The sequence below is a fragment of the Cannabis sativa genome, chromosome X (assembly GCF_029168945.1).
Source record: "Cannabis sativa cultivar Pink pepper isolate KNU-18-1 chromosome X, ASM2916894v1, whole genome shotgun sequence".
Taxonomy (NCBI): Eukaryota; Viridiplantae; Streptophyta; class Magnoliopsida; order Rosales; family Cannabaceae; genus Cannabis; species Cannabis sativa.
Window position 1 is genome coordinate 47,133,443 of NC_083610.1, and position 20,714 is coordinate 47,154,156.

Consider the following 20,714-nt stretch of genomic DNA (forward strand, 5'->3'; position numbering starts at 1 on the left):
ACACTATACTCTTTTTCCTTTGATCAAGATCTCAGTAAGATTTTTAATAAATCAGTTATTATGGACATCCAAGGGGAAGTGTTATAAATATTAATAATTATGTGGATGTCCAAATCTTTTATTTATTACCATTAATTGTAATCAATATTCCTCTTTTTCTTAGTTTCCCTTTTTCTTAGTTTCTTAATATCTCACTCTTGTATTTGTATAAATAGGGGTTCACCCCATTGGAATAAATAACTCAGAAATTCTCATTCTCTTTCTCTCTTCATCTTCTTCTTCTTTCTTCTCATCTACTTTATATTATTTTATATTATTTTATAACAATCTTATCACTTTTAGGTTTTCCTTATATAAATAGATAGAATGTAAATATTTAATTTGTAACTAATTGTAGGCCATAGTAGTGAGTGATTAATTTAACTAGTTTTAGTTTGGCATAAAATTTATTAAAATGTGTGGTGAAAGCCGCCGCGGCTACTCAATAGTTTTGAGAAAAGAAGAAAGAAATGTTGACTAGTAGAGTAGTATATAGCATGGTCAACACAAAACATTATATATCTTTCTTATATATTATGAATTATCAACTGGATAAAGTGGGGGCTGGCTTTATCAAAACCATTCAGCAGTTAATAATAAGATTGATTATAAAAATAAAATAAAAAGTCATCTCAATTTATCTACACTTATAATTGTCCCAATGTTTATTATATAATAATAAAATCTATGGACTGAAACTTTTATGTAATCAAACAAATAGATAGATCACTAGTTATCATTTATAAGATTCTATTGAATAAATTGTCTCTGAAAAAAAAATTTATTGAATAATGATCTATGCCTATTAATAATATCTATATAAAATTGAATTATAATATAATATTAAATAAAAAGAGAAAAATATGTATATATATAAGAAATTTGTTAGAAAATCGTCTCACTTTTACTATTATTGTAAGAATGTTTTTTTTTTTTTTTAGTTTTGGTGCTTACAGAAATTATGTTTCAATTTTTTATATTATAGCTATAATAAGTATTTTATCAATTTTTACAAAATTTTTGATAATTTATAGTATCAAAAATTATATTTAAAATAGTAAAAAAAAATTAAGTTATAAAATTATAAATAAAATATAAAAAATAATATTTTTCTGAATTTTTTTTTAAAAATAAATAATGATAATATTTAATTACACTAATAATAATAAAAAAATTATTAAAAAATATCAATGGTGTCTAATATGCTCTTCAGTATCATACCGAATACCAAATAGCGTAATTAAGTATCTCATTTCATATAACTTAAAGAAATAACTTTAAAAATATCTCTAATGGATCGTACAACACCACCTAAAATTGGTGCCAAATACCAATCCTATAACAGTAAGCTTTAATGGAAGTCCAAATGTCCAATGGGAATTTCTGGCTGCCACGTGTTTCGTTTGGAAGTGCGTAAGGAATGTAGCAGTGGTACCCATAGTTTCCAACTCCAACCAACCCTATATAAAAGCCAAACTACAAACAAAGCTCAATCACCGACTAGAAGAAACAGAGTAATCAATAAAAGTTTATTTAGTTATAATAACAAAGGATAATATATTATCATGTGTATAGCAGTGTTTGTATGGCAAGCTCATCCTCTCTACCCTCTTATCATTTTCCAAAACAGAGATGAGTATCACAACAGGTAAATTCGTAATCAATCATGAAAAGGGTGTGTGATTTTGTTCTTCTTCTTTCTTTTATGATAATTGTTTTGTTGAAAAAAATAAAAAGGGAAACGAAGCCGTTGGGTTGGTGGGAAGATTGTGAAAATGGAGGGATTTTAGGAGGAAGAGATGAGGTTGCTGGAGGGACATGGATGGCTTGTTCTAAACAAGGAAGAGTGGCTTTACTTACCAATGTTTTAGAGCTTCATTCACTCCCTGAGGCTAGGACTCGTGGAGACCTTCCTCTGCTGTTCTTACAGGTCTGTGTGTGTTTGAAAACTGAACACCCTTTTTCTTCTTCCTTTTCAATTAGAGCATCGCTATTGCATACCAGTGACTAACACCTTTTATAAGTGGCAATTCACGATTGATATACTTAATTACAATGTCTTTTAGCAATTCTCTTTCAATTAGATGATACATTTTGGGTTGTGTTTAATGATGGCAGAGCAATAAAAGTCCCAAGGAATTTGCAGAGGAACTGGTAAAAGAGGCTCACCAGTATAATGGGTTCAACTTGATTCTGGCTGATATATCATCATCTTCTTCTAATTCCATGGTGTACATATCGAACCGCCCCAAGGGAGAGCCAATTCTGGTGCAGGAGGTTCCCCCTGGCATTCATGTCATTTCCAATGCTAAGCTTAACTCTCCTTGGCACAAGGTTTTTTTTGTTGTTTCTAAATTTAATGCATATACAGTAGAATGGGGTTCATTAGCTAATCTTTCTTCAGTAACAACAATGCTTTATACATTCAATTTATAGGCTCAGCGGTTGGAATTGAGGTTCAAGGAAGAGCTTACTAAATACCATGAAAGTGAGATACCAGTGAAAGAGATGGTTGAGAAACTAATGAGAGACAAAGTTAAAGCTGATAAAAGTGAGTTGCCTGGTATATGTGCTCTTGACTGGGAGTTCAATCTAAGCTCTATATTTGTTGAAGTTGACACCCCACTGGTGAGCATTGACTCATTCATTCATTACAAGTTTAAAAAAGTTGTATTTATATATGCATTAAAGTTGGTGTCCATGACCTGGGATTTTTGTCTTTATCTGCAGGGTCGTTATGGAACTAGGAGCACTGCTGCTTTAACTGCAAAAACAAATGGTGAAGTTACCTTTTACGAGACTTATCTGGACAAAGACATGTGGAAGGAACAAACTGTCAGTTACCAGATTCAGAAGCTTCAAGAAAATGGAACCAATCCAGATTCAGAAGCTCTGCCTCATATATAATTTTTCTCTGTGGACTGTGTGAATATGTATATCTATAATTCTACTACCGTATGACTCAAGTCATGCGTATTTATGTTTTAAAAGAAAGCCTTGTAAGGCACATTTATCTATATTAATATGAAGAAGAAGAAAAAAATACAGCCCAGAGTTTCAGATTCAGAATGAACAAGTGTTTAAAGTACAATAAACTAGAGAATATGATTCTATCTTCTTGTGTTTAAAGTACAATCAACTAGAAAATATGATTCTATCTTCTTGATAATCAATCAAAACATCCGAGCGGTCTGAAAAACTATAAATGTCTGTAACACTAAATTATTTGTTTTTATTCTAGTCGCAACAATGGTATGTTAAATTAACATCACTTTTCAAGCCTAGACTTAACTTATACCTCAACACTCAACAGTCTTGAGGACTATACATCATCTGAAGCAGAAAGTCCTTGCGTTCATCAACTGGGCATCCAAAGAAGGCTCTCACCCTTGCAGCATTTGCAATTAGGAAGGTGTAGGCCCTAAACCGTAACTGTAAATCAACACCGATGCTTACTAGTTCTTTGAAAACTTCTTCCTCTGAATAAACACGAGCTCGACTCCTCTCTGCAATGGCATTTCCCTCCCTGATTGCCGCCGCAACATCTTTAATTGCTTCCCTAACACTAGCAAACTCTCTCTCAAAGTCCAAATTCCTTGAGGCCTTTCTCTTCTTGCCTTTCAATGATGTTGCAGACAGAGAAGGTGCTTGAGAATCGATTTGCGAATTGGCTTCTGCTGAAATTGGCAGCACATAATTTCCACCATTTCCACCATTTAAGTCCTCTAAAGTAAATGCTACCTCATTTTGAGAGGCCCCAAGATCACCGTTCAAATCGCTACCAATGTTCAAATTAACTAGATGGTTTCCGTCCTCTTTGGCCATTGCAAAGCTGTCACCCGCTTCATTTGCAAATAGCATCAGTAATTTATCATAGTTGCCAACTGGTGTTGACATCCATTTTCTCGCATCAGGTCTTGCCTATTAAAAAATGAGTGCAACAGGTTTTATACATTACTAGCTATATGCACTAATAAACTTTAGTCCAACAATCTGGAATACCGAAAGATAATTTACCTTGATCAGGTCTTTCCACACTTCAGGCTCTGCAGTCCAGAGCTTTGTCTCCGGACTCCATGTAAAATCATTAATACCACTAAAAAGATTATGACACTCTTTAAAATGATGCTTAAGAGTTTTCATACGATTTTTCAAGTGATCTTTCTGAAATGGCTCTCCAAGTTTATCACGCATTTCTTTCAAAATGTTATTATAAGCTGCAGTGGTGAAAACCTTATCAACCCTGTTCCCCATGGTTTGCTGATGCACAAGAGCCTCAACAAAAACATCATCCCAACGTTCGGTCCATTTCACATTAAATCTCTTATCCTCACCATTCTTCTTTACTCTGTGTCCCATTTATACACCTGCAAATGCACATAATGGTTGTAAAAAAATCAAATTATCAACTCAGTAATTTAATAACAAAAAGGTCCAAGAGAAGTACCTTTTACTTTTTTCCGAGAAGCCCAAGAGAAGTGCCTTGATATCAAAGAAACTCTGATCTTGAAATCTTGAATAGCTAATTACAGTAGCAAAAGTATGCTCCTCTTTGCTCCAAATCTTCTAATTCTCGGCATTTATTCACTAAATGTAAGTGCCTGTAAGGAAGAGTTCATACTATTAAGGATAAATTAACAGACAAGCACCAAATTCTGCTAACCTTTAATTGAATAATGTTTGATTAAACACACCACAGGTAGTGACGAAGAACAAGAAAGGTTCTAAGACTATAGAGCATCAGCGAATAGACCATTTCCCCCATGAACTTACTTCAAGTTCAGAGATCAACTGTAAGTCATCGCTTGCACTGGTTTTGCACCCAGGAAATAAAATTTGCAGAGAAATGTACATCTAAACAAAGTGGTGAAAGTATGTAATTGAAAACAAAAAGAAACTAACAGTATTGTAGAAAAGAAAAGAAAGAATAATAAATTAAAAAAAAAAAAAAAGTACGATGAAAATGTAATCAGTAGCAGTTGTTACAAGCTCAAAATTTTCCCAATAAATTGAAAACAACATACAGTAAATCGATTCATTTTGAATAATAGAAGTATTAAGCACTACATAAAGAAAAAAAATGTCCTGAAATTTCACTGATTCAATGTGATAAGCTTCCCCTTACATATGTGTGCGCGCGAAGACCCAAAGGGAGGGTCAGGTCAGCAAGTGACTCAGCAAGTCAGAGGGAAAATTAGTTATGAGAGAAATACTTGTGTGTGAGTGGGGTGCAGTGTTGTTAGCTGTGCTTTGGGGTGCAGTGTTGTTAGCTGTGCTTCGGGTAATTTGGTCCATGTGAAACTCTGACCTTATCGGCAACGGTTTGTGGCACGACGTCGCAATATGAAGTTGGGCCTAGCTTTTTTGGACCTTTCCCCGTCTTAGCTCGAATAGTAGCAATTGCTTATCATTTACAACTACCACAGGACTCCAAAATACATCTGGTGTTTCATGTTTCGCTACTTCACGTTGCTTTGGGCCCTCATCAACAAGCCACCTTTACGCCACTTGGGCTAACTACAAAGTTTGAGTGGACTTTTGAGCCGAAAAGTGTGCTTGATGTTCGTCCGGGACCCCGCCGGTGCAACCTCAAGCTCTCATACAGTGGACAAAATACCTGCGTTTGAGGCTACTTCGGAGGATTTTTAGGCTACTAAAGAGCAGTTTCCACACTTTCACCTTGAGGACAAGGTGCATTTTGGGTCGAGGGTATTGATAAGCCTCCCATTACGTACGTATGTATGAGCAGAGACCCAAAGGGAAAGCCAGGTCAGCAAGTGACTCAGCAAGTTAGAGGGAAAACTAGTTACGAGGGATAGTAACTAATACTTGTGTGTGTGTGGGGTGTCGTGCTGTTAGTTGTGCTTTGGGTAGGAATAAAAGGCTGAGGGAATACGGTGTGAATGATTTGAGTAGAGTGTAACCTCTGTGGGAGAGAACCAAGCTTTCGAATTCTTGGGTGTCAGAGACAGCTATCTCATTGATTGTCTTCTCCATTATTCCTATATCTTGCTTTTGTGGAACTAATGTGACAGGTCAAACCTATCACAATGTTGATGTGGTAAGCCATTATTTGCACTAGTTTTGCATCCAGAAAACTGTATAGCTAATCTAAGTGCTAAGAGCATGTCGTAGAAAACAAAAGGAAAAATACAGTATTGTAGAAAAGGAGAAAAGGTACCAAGAAATTGTAATCAATCAGTAACAGTTAGCACAAGCTCAAAATTTTCCAAATGAACGTTAGTTCCTTGTAAATGGTTTAGTTATTAAAACAACATAAGCTAAATTCACTCAAGTTTTTAAAATAGTATCAGTATTAAGCACTACATATGAATAATGGTTTGGTTTTTTCATATGCAATATTCTGAGGTACTTACGAACAAAATTCATGAAATGCCGTTGTTCCTCATCCCAATTCTTGTAAGCCATCATCAGACTATTCCAGTCCACTGCACCATTCGAATGTCCAATGGGTTTGATCATAAGACCTACAAGAAGAACCCAGGACCATAATAAATAAATAAAGATATAATAACATAAAACAGAAAAAACGACCATGATTCCTGTAAAAGGGGGATATCTATAAACCCTAACTCGAAATTCAAAAGACAAAATTGAAAGAGATGAGAAGAAGAAGAAGAGTACCTAGGAAAGGAAGTCGAAGGAATGAAGCTGAAAAGTGCGATGTTATCGATGAGTAGAAGCGAATGAAGCCGGAAGTAGGAAGTAGGGACCATCCTCCTCAGTCCTCCCCCAACAACCATTATTACCAGCTTTGCTTTGCTTTGTTTTGCTTTCTTCCGAAACCGGGCTGGGATTGGGCTTTTCAAACAGGCCTTGTTTTGGGCCTACTACTACTCTCAAAGTTAAAAAATACCTTTTTTAAGTATCAATTTACCGAAAGTACCTGCACTTTAAATTTGATTGAAATATACCTAATTTTACAAGTACATTACCCAATATGCCCTCCACACAAGTCTCCTTCATGTTTCAGCCATAGACTCCTTAACGCACACAACTCCAGCTTCCGCCATCGTACACAAGCTCCACCATGACCTCCGCCATCACCACCACCATCAAAACTACACATCGGCAACCACAACCTCCATATTGTCCTTTGATTTAAATGTATGTAACATTTGTCTTTCCTTTTTTAAATTTGTATTAATTTCTCTCCTTAGATCTAGTTTCTCCCTCCAATTTTCTGGTTGTATTGCTTATGTTTATATTTGTGTGTATTTGTTAGGATCATTGTATGAGATTAATATAATGCATTTTAATTGTTTGTTGAAATAACTTTGAAAGTCTTCTTCTTTCTTTTTAGTTCCACACAAAACCTTGATAGAGCGAGAGAGAGAGAGAGAGTGAGTGTGTGGCTTTGCAATTTTATTAACCTAAATAATGAATAAAGGGTATAATAGGAATATTACTTATAAATGTGGGTATAAATGAAAGAATAAGAAATAGAAAGTAGAAATTAAAATGCTTAAGCTAAAGCGGGTATAATATGTAATTTCCACTCAATTATATCACTTAATTTTGCTTTTACCTTTTTTTAATAAATCATGCAATTTTATTAATAAAAATCAGCTAAAATAATAATCTACAATCTAACTGTGACATCTCCCTTATTGGAAGCGTGATCAGGATTAGAATTTAAAAAACGAGCCAAATAATCAGCCGCCTACCAGATCGTTTCACAAAAAAAACTAAAAAAAAAATCAAATTAAAATGATTGCAGCATCACAGTTAACCTTAAGAACACCTATATTCAGTTTCATCTACAGCTCAGAAGATACAACAGTAAAATTGTTTAAGCAGGTTCATTCAACCTCGTACTATTGTGCAAGGTACATAGCAAGGTACGTAACTGCACTACTAACAACCCCTTCGGTAGAAAAAAAAAAAAAAAAAAAAAAAAAAAACCTTGTTATTCCCAACCACTAACAGTAATTTGATGACGAGCCATTGAAAAACAAAGAAAAACCAACAACGAAATAAAACAAAACAAAACAAAATCATGTCATACAAACAAGACTAAAATATTTAAAACTATGTCATAGAAATAAGACTAATCGTAATAGAAAAATCGAATCACGATAGCAAAACATAACCCCAACCAAGCTGTACCTATGCCCAGAGAAGGTCGGCGAGCTTGGTCGAAGAAAAAAGATGATTGCCTGCAGCTATAAATTTAGAAATGAAAAACTCTAATTTTTTAAATTAATTTACAATTCTATAATATTGATTTACTTTTAACATTTAGTCTCAAATATACGGTTAAAAGAAAAACCTTTAGGAAAGTAATTCTTACTATCAAACTTCATTTATAACACAATAAGTTTACCATTTATTCAAGTGAAAATTAAAAAAAGTTTTAGCAGTTAAACTCTTTCAACTATTGTTTTACTTGCACTTAACCCTCCAGACTTAAATTTTGGTGGTAAAACCTTTAAACTACTGAACTGTTAGCAAATTTAAATTGTTATCCGGTTAACTGTCACTATGGACTGCTTATGTATACATTTTTGTACATATAAACACATTTATATTGATACACCTAATAATACTATTTCAAAATTTTATTTTAAAATTAAATAATATTATAAAAAAATATATTATAGATTTTAAAATAATCTTTATAAATTTTAATTAACATAAACAGTCCATATTAATTGTTAACAATGAAAAATAAATGACACATTAAATTTGTTAACCGTTTAGTAGTTTAGAGAGTTTTATTAACAAAATTTAAGCTTGGAAGAGCAAGTTATAAAATAATAGTTGAAATGGTTTAACCGCAAAAAAACTCAATTAAAAATTATAAAAAAGAAAATCTTTGTTTTCAAAATATATGGAAAACTCATTTTTAGCCTATTTTTCTTTTTCCCCCATGGGTAAGCCATCAAAAGAACAACTATTTCCACCACTACAATTCATTGATTCCCACATCATTGGGATACTTAACAATATGTTTTTTTTAAAAGATTGTAATTTCCATTAATTATACAGAAACAAATTACAACTTAGAAACTTGTAGATAACAATTCCATACCATCTCTCCATCTCGTCATTAGGTCTTCCTAGCCATCTTATATGCTAAAGTGATTAGCTTGTCTAGGAGCATCAGTAATTTATGTCTTGGATTACATTAGAGCATAAAAATCTTTGTAATTATGTAAGACCCTATCTACAAAAATTTTACAGCCAAATTCAACGCTTGCTAATGGCAATCTTATTATTCTAAAAAAAATGTCTTAAAAATAATAAAAGGCTATTCTGATGATATTTCTCATTGCACTAGGTTTAAAAATTGTCGTAATAGAGTAGTTGGGACGACAATCATTGCAATAACCTCATCAGGGCCGGCCCTATGTAATATTGGACCTTATGCATACATCTGAACAAGATCTCTCTTCAAATTTTCGAGTCGGAGATAAGTTTCTATCTTTTTTTATTTTATCTATTATATTATTATTATTATTATTATTATATGTTCTAATTATTATTTTTTTTTTCTTTGGTTTTGTAGGGAAGTTCGCAGATTAGCAGAAGCTAAACTTATGTAGCTTTAGTGGTTGCACTGTATTGATCTCTTGCATTAGGCTACCTAATACATCTTTTGAGGCTAGTTGATTATTTTCTAGGAGATCCTTCTTATTTGTTTTAAAGTAGGATCTTTCCTAGTTTTTTTTGCTAGTTTGCTATCCGATTTTCCTGAGGCATCTCTGATTCATGTTTATTGTACACATGAATTAGCAGTTCGTGCACTCAGGGTGGATGATAAACTAGTTTGGATAGATGATTTTTCATCTTTTCTCTATGTATAAACTTTTGAGTGTTTTCAATGAAAGTTCATTGTCAAAAAAAAAAATTAAATATTGGCCGAAAAGGTCAACATTTTCCTTTTTCCCAAAATGCCCCTATACACGTCTCTATTTCTCTCAGTTGCTCTCTTTCTCTCATTCTCTCTTCTCTCGAAACTTTATTTTCTCTCATATTCACTAACCAATTCACTCTAAAATTTTATTGTTAGTATACAATTAACCTCTTTAAGCTACTACAAACTAGTACAAGTTAGGAAGTTTGGTGTAAGACTCCATATTTTGGTACCGAACGAACTTAGGAAACAATCATGGGTAAGTTATTTTTTTTATTATTATTGGTTCTTATATTTAATTTGAAATGTTATTTTCATGAATGATTTGTGGGTTGTTGTTATTTTGTTGTTTTGTGTGTTGAAATAGTTATTGTGTGCGAATACTGTATTTTTTCTAGTTTCAATGATTTTTTTCATATAGACCGATAGGGCCCGAATGATAGTCCGATAGAGTTTTTTGCGGCAAAATCTTCTCAACTATTACTCTACTTGTACTTAACACTCTAAACTCAAATCTTGATGGTACAACCCTCCAACTACTAAATTGCTAACAAATTTAAGGTCTCATTCACTTTCCACAACTGCCAATATAAATTATTTATGTGTATTTTTGTATATGTGCTACATTTATATTAGTATACCTGATATTATTATTTAAAAAAATACAATTATTTCAAAATTTATAATATTTTTTTACTTTTTAATATTTTATTTTTTATTTTTATAATTTTAAAAATATTTCTTAAATAATAATTTTAAGTGTACCAATATAAACGTGTCATGTGTACAATAGTATACACATAAGCAGTCCATAGTGACAGTTAACCGGATAACACTTTAAATTTGGCACCAGTTCAGTAGTTTAAAGAGTTTTAACACCAAAAATTAAGCTTGAAGGGTTAAATGCAAGTGAAACAACAATTGGGAGGGTTTAGCCGCTAAAAACTCTAGTCTGATATAATGATTGGTTCCAAGGATAGGGATGAAGGCCCGATAGGGCCCAATGGTAGTTATGAGCTTCTAATCTTTTTTCAAGATTATTAAGATAATGATGAAGCAAAATGTAATTAGATAGTGTTTATTTTTATATGTTGATTTCCTATTTGTGCTTTGAAGTTCATGAATTTTTCTTATCAAAATATGTATTTTTCATCTTCAATATCATGTATTTTTGATTGTTAAAGCATATTTCCACTTAGAACTTCATCATGCAAAAATATAATACTCTTTGATTAAATGTCTTTCATTAAATTGTTTACATCTACTTCTTAGAATATAAGTATTATATTTTGCCTAAACATAGTTTCTTTGATTTTGTGTAGTTTCATTAAATTGTAACACATTCAATGCTTAGAAATTATACATTTTATAAGTGAAGAAAAATCCTATCTTTTTTACAATAACTTGTGCTTAAATAGAAAATATATTTTGGAAAATATAGTGTGATTTATTTCAACCATATTTGGATTCGGAAATCAATATACTTATAAATACTATTGAACTTGCATTTTGTGGATTCTAATATCTTAATAATCTTATTTACACATCTTATTTAAAAATCATTTTCATACTCACTCATATTTAATCTTAAGTATTTTAGTTACTTGTCTTTTATTTTATTTTGCAAAACCAAAATCCCATCAAATATTTGGAGCTAGGTTAGAATATTCTTGTTTTGTTTGAAATAGTTTCTTTTGATGTTAGTCAACTCCCATGAGTTTGACCTTGCACTTACATGAACACTATATTTCGAAATGATTCGTGCACTTGCGAGTATAAATATTAAAACACTCACTTTTGACGACAACAATCTCATGGTCAGCAAACCTTTGCCTTAGCTCAACTAGTTTCGTGTAGTTGTCTTTATCGTATTCTTCATATTCTTCTTGGTTTGTATCCTCGAGGTCATTGGTGTCTCCTTCTCTTTCAGCGTCCACCCTAGACGCTGCCTCTTCTTCTCCTGGGTCTTTTTGGTCGTTAGGTTATTGTGGACGTGAAGTGTTTCTTGTCATCACCATCGTACCACAAGGTTATTTATGATTTTATGTTTAGGAGCTTCCTACAACTCTCAATGAAAGCACCGAAATATTGACCAAGGTTGTTGGCAGCAAATAATTAGAGCTGTGTGAAGTAGTTAATGAATGGTAGAAGAAAAGATTTTTACGTGGTTGGAGCATTAATGAACCTTAATCCACGAGTCACTGTATTAACGAGGAGTATTCATTACATATAATTTTTTGATTGATTTTTTATACATCATTGGGATATTTATAGTCTCATAATGGTGGTAAAAGGCCACTCTTATCGTGTTTACATGAGTCATGCTTTGCACAATTTCCAAAAAAAAAATGATCTTAGGGCATGATGCCTACTTTCCATGATATATTTAGGTTGTCTATAGGTGTTTGATGAGACTTGACTCATCTCTTAATTATGATTAGACATTTCATTTATGCAGCCGTCAATTGATGTATGAGGTCTTGTAAAATCAGAGAATTACGAGTTTAAACTCTTAAGCACGTTTGTTCAGTGTAAAGTGTCGGATGCTCTTCCACATACTGCATTAAATGCATATACTGTGTTTTTAGCCTCGAGTAATGTGTATACTTCGCCTGTCCTCTCGTACCTTTCTCCAGGTCGAATTCACTCGCGGAGAGGAAGAAGCAGCGAATGCCCATTGTCTAGTTAGCACCTCTCGAAGATGACCAGTTTGTCATTATCCTTTTGTAACATTAAGCTCTAGGGGTAATCTAGATTGCGCACTCCGTAGTGTGGGTCCTATCGCCACGTGGCTTTCTCCAGAATTGCCACGTATTTTGGGAGAAATTCTAGACAATAAATCCGAACAAATTCTATAAAAACTAATAGAAATAGATGTAATTTATCATATTCATATATTATAACCGAAAAAATTAAAATAAAAAAAGTTCAAATAAAATGTCAAAAAATATTTGAAAAACAATCTGATAAAGAAGAGAAGTGTGGAAAAATGAACTAGTTTATTAAGAGATAATTTATTATATATAGATTTATGAAAAACCAACAAGTACAAAATTAAAAATGGAGTGAAAAATGGTTAAATAGAATAAAATAAATATTTTTGAAAAATAACGTAAATGAAAGATTGGCAAGATGTGTCAGGACACGATGAGACAACTTAAAGGCGATACAAAATAAATGGGTTTGGGTGACACATTTAATACTCGTGTCGCATTTGCGTTTGAGTTTTTAATACATTTAATAATTCTGTTGTGTTAGTATTTACCATAATCGTGTCATGCTATAGTCGTATTCACATTTTATAATCGTGTCGTGTCATGATACAATGACACGAATTATTTTTCATAAGTTTTTTATTATTATTTTTTAAAAATTGTTATAAATATATTGTCGCTTGTTGTGTGACATGCTAATTCATTATGTCGTTTTGTGTCGTATTATAAATATGTTAACACAAACACGACACAATAATACAAATTACTAATAGAGAAACAAAAAGAACAATAACTATAAGTTATTGTATTTTAAAAGATAATTTATTATACATGTTTTTTAAACCCAACAAAGTCAAAATAAAAAAGATGAAGTAATTCATAGTAAAAAAATAATGCCTTAAATAAAAAAAAATAGTTAAAATATAATATAAATATTCTTGAAAACAATCCAAAAGAAAGAAACATAACTATTATCTTATTACATTTTTCGAATAAAGATAATTCATTACATACATTTATTAAGACCAACAAATTCATATTATACAATAAATAAAAAATAAGAGTTTAAAAATAGTTAAAAGAAAATGATAAATATTTTTGGAAAAAAAGAACTACAGTACAATAGAAAGAAAAAGAACGAGAGAAACCAGGCACAAAGGAAACACAAAAGGAAAGAAAAGACTGGCCAAAAAAGAAGAAGAAGAATGGACCAATAAGAAATAAGTACGAGGATTGATGACGTGGCATGAAATTTAAATTCCCGCCTAAACCCCTAAATTTTCATTTCGTGCGCAATTGAATTTCAATTTCCCCAAAAAAATCTTAATAATAATAATATCTCTTTATACCTTTCCTTTTATTTCTATTCCCTTCTTTTTCAAACCCTAAAAATCATTTTTTCCTTTCAACCCTAAAACTCAAAAGGTACCACTCTCTCTCTCTTTCTCTCTTTCTCTCTCTCTGTTATCTTCCAAATTCGATCTGTTTTCTTAGTTCAATCGTTCTTATTTTTGCAGATTTCACTATGAAAGGAGCTAAGTCTACATCCAAGAGAGCTGAACCCAAGTGAGTTGTGTTTTGGCTTTCTTTCTATGCTGATATGGGATTTTAGATCTATGAAGATTAAATTTGATTGTCGTATTTATTGTAGGCTTGCGGTGAATAAGAAGGCCGCTGGTGCTGCTACTAAAGGTCGGAAAGCATCGAAGAAAGCTGCTAAGGATCCTAACAAGCCTAAGAGGCCTTCCAGTGCTTTCTTCGTTTTCATGTAAGTATTCGGTTATGATAATAAAAATAACTTTTTGTTAGTGTAATTCTCAGTTCTTAATATTAGTTTAATTTACTTTTAATTTTATTGGTTCAAGGGAGGAGTTCAGGAAGCAATTTAACAAGGAAAACCCTAACAACAAAGCAGTCTCTGCTGTAAGAATCTATATTCGTCGTTTTAACTTTGCTCTTAGGAATCTATATTTATTCTTCATTATGATCTGACGTTGTGTATTTATTGAATATATTAGGTTGGTAAAGCTGCTGGTGAGAAATGGAAGTCGATGACTGAGGCTGTAAGTGTATTTTGTTTTTATTAGTGGTAAAACCTTTTCAAGTATATATATTTATATATATGGTAATGTTATGCAAACTATTTTCAGGACAAGGCACCATTTGTTGCCAAAGCTGAGAAAAGAAAGATTGAGTATGAGAAAAACATGAAAGCATATAACAAGAAACAAGTAAGTGGGATATCAAAATTGTGTTATTTTGGCTGATTTTGATATATTCATATATACCCTTCTAGAAATTGTTTATTTGTGTATTCAACATTGTTTGTTGTTTGTTTGCAGGCTGAAGGTGCTGATGCTGCTGAGGAAGAAGGTTCTGAGAAATCAATGTCTGAGGTGAATGATGAAGATGAAGGAGATGAAGATGGCAGTGGAGAGGTTTGTTAGAATTGAATTCATTTTTTTAATATCTAATTTGTGTCATGGTTTTTTCATTCCATAACTTGGGGTTTATAATTTGTGATACTGTTTTTTTGGTTTTGTGGTGTGTAGGATGATGATGACGAGTAGGAATTGGCTGGAGAAGATGATAGCATAGTCTTCTAGGCTGTCTTAAGATTGAATCAATACCATGTGATTGGTTTGATTGTTAATTGTTAATCATCGGTTCTTTTTCTTAATATTTATTTTGTTGAAGAAGTATACTCCTGTGCTGTCTCCCCCTTTTGGCCCACTGAATTTTGGGCTCTTGAATTTTTATAGTTATAGAAAAGGGGAGAATCATCTGTGTAATCGTACCTCTTTTTTTTTTTTTGAAAAACTCTAATGACTAGCTAGGTGATTCTGTCTTTTGTAGAGCTGCTGGCATACTTACTTTGCTAACTAGTTTATAACTGTTAAATGTTAATTCCAATCTGGTCTACTTACTATTGTTACTATTTATTGTTTGTTTCTTGTGTTCTATATGTCTTTTGATCGTTGCAAATTTGATCGATTGGTCATCTATTTTGTCTTCTTTTTTAATTGACATTATTAAGTTAAAGAATTATTATTATTTCTTTCCCTTTTATCTACGTTATTTAAAAATCGACGAAAGATATTTTCAAAGTTTGTTGTGATCTGCATAACATGGGCCACGTTGTTATTCGTAGTTTTTTAGTTTATTTATTGTCATTTCACATGCTCTCTTTGAAAAAAATCGTTGAAATAAGCTACTTTTGAAGATATTTGTACTAATCTAAGTCATCTATACTGTTACCTTCTATAACAAGTCCTTATCGTTTTATTTATTTATTTTTGGTAATTTCTGTGATTATTTTTCAAGGGTTTGGTTATATTAGAGCATCTCTAGGGAATAAATACAGGGTTTTCTATAGTAAGTTAATAGTATTTAAATTAAATGTATTATTACTTTTTTATATTTTGTAAAATTAATTTATTTTTTTGACAAATTTAAATGATAAAATATTATTAAAATAATTTAATAGTTAGGGAGCATTATGGGAGTAACATCAATATTAATGACTATTTTAACATTTTAGCTTACAAAAATAGAGAGTAGAATTGGAGATATCTTATAGTAATTACTAAATTAGTGCATTAATTGCGTTAAACAATACAGAAAAAAGATCCAAGTTTAACGGGTGGTGGTCATTAGGTTGTTAATTAAATTTTAAGAGAGTAAAACATATCAACTATTGGGCAATAAAGGGCTTGGTAATGATTAGGAAGGGTTCACACTTCTCACCAACCAATAATACTAATTGTGGTTTCACATCTTTTCAATAAGCTTTTATTTGATTAAGGGATCACTTATTGTCTTGTAGGCTTCTATTTTTTTCCTAAAGGTACATCCAATTCTTTTAGGTGTATGGTGCAACTTAGAACACACAATTGGGATGTGGTGTTTTCTTATCCATGTTTGTATATCCATCCAAACTTTGTTATGTATCTGTGCCCCATGCCAACCATAAATATGTACTTCGTTTTGTTCGACTTGTTTTCTATAAAAAAGAAGACACTCATCATTTTATCATTCTATTCTTACCTTTTATTCTTTTGATTTATCTACAAGAGTGCTATTTACAAATTATTACAATTTCTATTTTAACCTTCCGTCTCTCAAAACATATGTTGGTATTTTTTTTTTAATGGTGTTTCTTATAATTATATTATGTTATGTATGTAATATATAATATGTGTATACCATATTAGTGTATAACTGTTATTTTATAAAGGCTTATGACTTGTATCATGTGGATATTAAATATTTTTTTAATCTAGACATTTTTACGGATATGGATAGGGTAAATATTATTTTGGACTTTGTATTTTGTAAAATTTATTAATTGGATCATCTGTTTTGTTAAATGACAAAATGAATCATGTATTTTTTAAAATGGTACAAATAACTAGGCCTGCACATGGGTTGGGTTGGGCGGTTTTTGGGCGGTTTGGCGGTTTTTTTATTTGGCGGTTTTTTAAAATCACAACCCATACCTGCCCAATAAAAGTTTGGGTTGGGCGGTTTTTTAGGGGGCGGTTTTATGCGGTTTTTTGGGCGGCTTGGGTTGCTTAAAAATCAAAACTTTCAAAATATATTGTCACAAGAAAAAAAAAAAATATTTAACTAAAAATTTATACCGGTTAATAACAATGCATAAAAGTCCTTAAAAAATTCATATGAATCTTTATAAACTCTATAACAAGGCATATAATAATAATCCATGAAAATATCGTAACAATTCTTATAAAGTCCATAGTACTACTCCATAATTAACAATCTAGAAAAGGTCCTTAAAAAGTCCATACAAGTTCATAACAATCCAAAAAAAAAGTCCATAATTTAAGTCCATAACACAATCTAAGTTCATAATAATTCATAAAGTCTCCATAATTAAAACAAAAGTGACTTCAAAAGTTGGCTCCAAATGAAATGCAACTCTGCAAAATAATAAAAAAATTTAATTAAATTTAGTAATCCATTTTGTATATTTACTCTCAAGAAAAAATGTCATTTTTCAATTTAAGAATACAGTTTTACGGATTAGTGTACTAAGTGTAACAGAGTACACAAACGAACTCTTCAATGGCACACTTTGATAATGATCATAGATTCCACCTCTACCTTATAGAAGAACTAGTTTTTTGGATCAAATATAAATGTGAAGGAATAAGTGTGAGGCCCTCAACATTTTCACCAATCTTTCACATTTTAGAATATTGAACTCACAATTATCAACATCACACAAATAAGTTTAATATCAAATAAAGTGTAATATAAGCTTGTAACATTTGAAAAAACATAACTCATTCTAGCTCATTCATACATTTGAACGAAAGAAAAAAAAATCAACACATCAAATTAAATTTTGACTGGGCGCAATAAAATATCATTACTAGATAACATTTACATGATTAAAAAAAAAAGAAAAAAGAAGTCATCGATAGACAACAAGTTTTTTTTTTCCAGCAACTATTTTTTTTTCTTTTCCAACAAAGAATCAAAAAATAAAATAGCAAAATTATCAGTAAATAAAAGGAAAAATAAAGAAATAGTGTCAAGTAAAGCAAAGAAAAAATTCAAAAAATAAGAATTAAGTAAAGCAAAGAACAAACAGAAAAGAAAAAAAAAAAATAGGAATGAAGATTGAAAGCTAACCTCAAATATGCTACGCCACCGAAAATGGTGAAGAATAGAAATTTTGTGTTGAGTGTTCGTCGGGGCGCTTACCGGTGGTTATTTGGCGACAATTTTCTGGAGAAGCATAGGGGTTGAGTTGTTGATGGCCTGAGGATGGGCGGCAGCGACTGTCGATGATGGGAGAAGAGAAGACGATGACGAACAGAGAAGAGGGCGGGGACGACGAGCGGAGAAGAAAGGGGGGGGGGGGACGATGGCGGCTGTGAAGAAGGGGGGGACGACAGCGGAGAAGAGGGGTTTAGTTTTAGGGTTTTTTTTGTTTTAGTTTTTTTAGGCAGCCTTTTTTAGGTGTAAATTAAATTTAAAAAATAAATAAAAAAAAATAATATATTACGGGTACGGGTTGGACCCGCCCGTTTTTAGGCAAACCCGTACCCGCCCGCCAAACAGCGGGTTAAAACTCAACCCAATCCAATTTTTGCGGGTTTTTAATGGGCGGTTTCCATACGGGCGGATTCTAATGGGTTAGGCGGTTCCCACGGTTTAGCGGTTTTTATGTTCAGGCCTACAAATAACACCTTAAACTAATTTTTTGTCAAAATAAAATTTAATAATAATCCAATCTAAAAGTATTATGACACAATTGTTAACATTTTTTGTGTCTGTTCATGTTAGGGATTGTCTTCAAGGTGGCTATATTAAAAAATAGTTGTTAAAAATTAAGCTCAGAGTCTTATTTTTAATATTTTAGAAAATACATGGTTCATTTTTGTTAATTCCATTTTTGGCATATTTAATTGACAAAAATATTTTATTATTTAATGTATTTTCGGCTGGCATATATTGATATGGTTTCCCTATTTGTGTATATCTAAACTTGGAAGGAAAGTTGTCTAGCTTTCCTATTTATGGAAATTGAGGTAAATATGGTAAGTTTTGATTACACATTTATTCTTTTCTAACCAGCTGTTAATCTGATCTTGTCTTGAGTTTCCCATTTTCTAAGATCAGGTTTCTTGAAGAGAAAACCGGAGCTAAACTTTCCTTTTCTATAAAAGGAAAGTTGTAGTTACTGCCCACGATTCTGTAGGTACAGAAACGGAAATTCCTAGACTGATTGAAGAATTATTTTAGGGAAGTTTCTAGTGGGTTGAGGTCTTGTTCAGACCGAATGTAAGCTGTCTATGAGATGTATATTCATTATAAATACATCCTATAGCTGCTAGGTTTTGTTATCTCTTTCACACACTTAGAATTGTATTCATATCTTAAGGAAAGAGTGTCTTTGCAGGAAAAAGGAAAATTCATGTGCATGAATAATACCTCGATCGATGACAACAAAGAAGAAGCTGGATCCAAATCAGATGAGTCAGAAATTGATGAGAACTCTATGGCTGAATCTTACAAGGTAATGTTTGGTAAGTGGTTGGAAATATGTGCTGAAAATCGTTCCCTGGTTAAAGATAATAAAGACTTGTGTAACAACATTAATGATCTGGATGAAAAAATTAAATGTTGCGAATCTGAACTGTCTTTAAAAGAGTCTGAAATTATTTCTTTGACTAAGGAACTTGAAAACATTAAAAAGAATGTCAAAATGTTAAATCCAGGTTCCAACATTTTTGAAAAGATTCAAAAATCTGGCCAAACTAATCATACTGGTCTAGGTTATGGTTCTACTCAATCTGATTTCAATACCACTTTTGTTAAATCTGATATTTTTGTTTCTGGAAGAACTGTTTCTACCTCGCAGGATTCTGTCACTTCAGCGAAACACTCTGCTGTTACAGAAAAGAAGCAGCACGGTAAGTTTGACAATTCTAAAGGGAATGGAAGACGTTTCATCCCTATTTGCCATTTTTGTGGGAGAAAAGGTCACATTCGACCTAAATGCATCACTATGCAAAACATGTTTAAATCTAATTACCTTGGAAATAAACATGTTTTACAAAAACAAAAATGGGTTGTCAAAAATAAATGCTTGGTAGGTTCTTCTTGTTTTAAAACTATTGCTTCTAACATGTGGTATTTTGATAGTGGTTGTTCTAGACACATGACAGGTGAAAAAGAATTTCTTGAGAACATTAGACCAATGCAGTGTGAAGAAGTTACTTTTGGTAACGGTCTTGTTGGAAAAGTCATAGGGATAGGAACTCTCAATTTCGAAGGGCTTCCTAGACTAAAGAATGTCATGTTGGTTGATGGACTAAAAGCTAATCTTCTTAGCATTAGTCAAATTTGTGATCAGGGTTATACTGTGAGCTTTGATAGTAATCATTGTTATGTGTATAATATTCTTGATGAAATTGTCTTGCAAGGGTTCAGATCTAATGATAACTGTTACACCATCACTACCTATGCTACTTGTCACTCTGTTATTAACACCACTGATTTATGGCATGAAAAACTTGGTCATATTCATTTTAAAAATCTGAGGA

The 20,714-nt window shown here is 32.1% G+C and overlaps 3 protein-coding genes and 1 non-coding gene across 6 annotated transcripts; 2 read left to right on the forward strand and 2 right to left on the reverse strand.

Moving 5' to 3' along the window:
* Nucleotides 1–1,419: 1,419 nt before the first annotated feature.
* Nucleotides 1,420–3,108, forward strand: LOC133031865 (uncharacterized). 2 transcript variants are annotated; one of them, XM_061105613.1, is made up of 5 exons: nt 1,420–1,687; nt 1,777–1,969; nt 2,158–2,373; nt 2,476–2,667; nt 2,770–3,108. In XM_061105613.1, exons 1-5 carry the CDS (start codon nt 1,605–1,607, stop codon nt 2,944–2,946), a joined length of 861 nt encoding a protein of 286 aa, XP_060961596.1. In that variant the 5' UTR covers nt 1,420–1,604; the 3' UTR covers nt 2,947–3,108. The 2 variants fall into 2 exon arrangements, with proteins under 2 accessions (XP_060961596.1, XP_060961595.1); XM_061105612.1 differs by having other exon boundaries at nt 1,425–1,687; nt 2,476–3,108.
* LOC133031866 (uncharacterized) lies at nt 3,073–6,840 on the reverse strand. 2 transcript variants are annotated; one of them, XM_061105615.1, is made up of 6 exons: nt 6,685–6,840; nt 6,417–6,527; nt 4,734–4,893; nt 4,487–4,640; nt 4,057–4,406; nt 3,073–3,960 (listed from the first exon to the last, which is right to left on the reverse strand). In XM_061105615.1, exons 5-6 carry the CDS (start codon nt 4,396–4,398, stop codon nt 3,346–3,348), a joined length of 957 nt encoding a protein of 318 aa, XP_060961598.1. In that variant the 5' UTR covers nt 4,399–4,406; nt 4,487–4,640; nt 4,734–4,893; nt 6,417–6,527; nt 6,685–6,840; the 3' UTR covers nt 3,073–3,345. The 2 variants fall into 2 exon arrangements, with proteins under 2 accessions (XP_060961598.1, XP_060961597.1); XM_061105614.1 differs by lacking the exon at nt 4,734–4,893.
* Nucleotides 4,776–4,839, reverse strand: LOC133032874 (small nucleolar RNA snoR101). Its single transcript, XR_009685460.1, has one exon. It is a non-coding gene; the product is annotated as a small nucleolar RNA snoR101 (small nucleolar RNA).
* A 7,079-nt stretch (nt 6,841–13,919) lies between the features above and the next one.
* LOC133031867 (HMG1/2-like protein) lies at nt 13,920–15,571 on the forward strand. The gene is made up of 8 exons (XM_061105617.1): nt 13,920–14,058; nt 14,151–14,199; nt 14,285–14,401; nt 14,499–14,556; nt 14,652–14,696; nt 14,784–14,864; nt 14,976–15,071; nt 15,186–15,571. Exons 2-8 carry the CDS (start codon nt 14,159–14,161, stop codon nt 15,201–15,203), a joined length of 456 nt encoding a protein of 151 aa, XP_060961600.1. The 5' UTR covers nt 13,920–14,058; nt 14,151–14,158; the 3' UTR covers nt 15,204–15,571.
* Nucleotides 15,572–20,714: the final 5,143 nt, after the last annotated feature.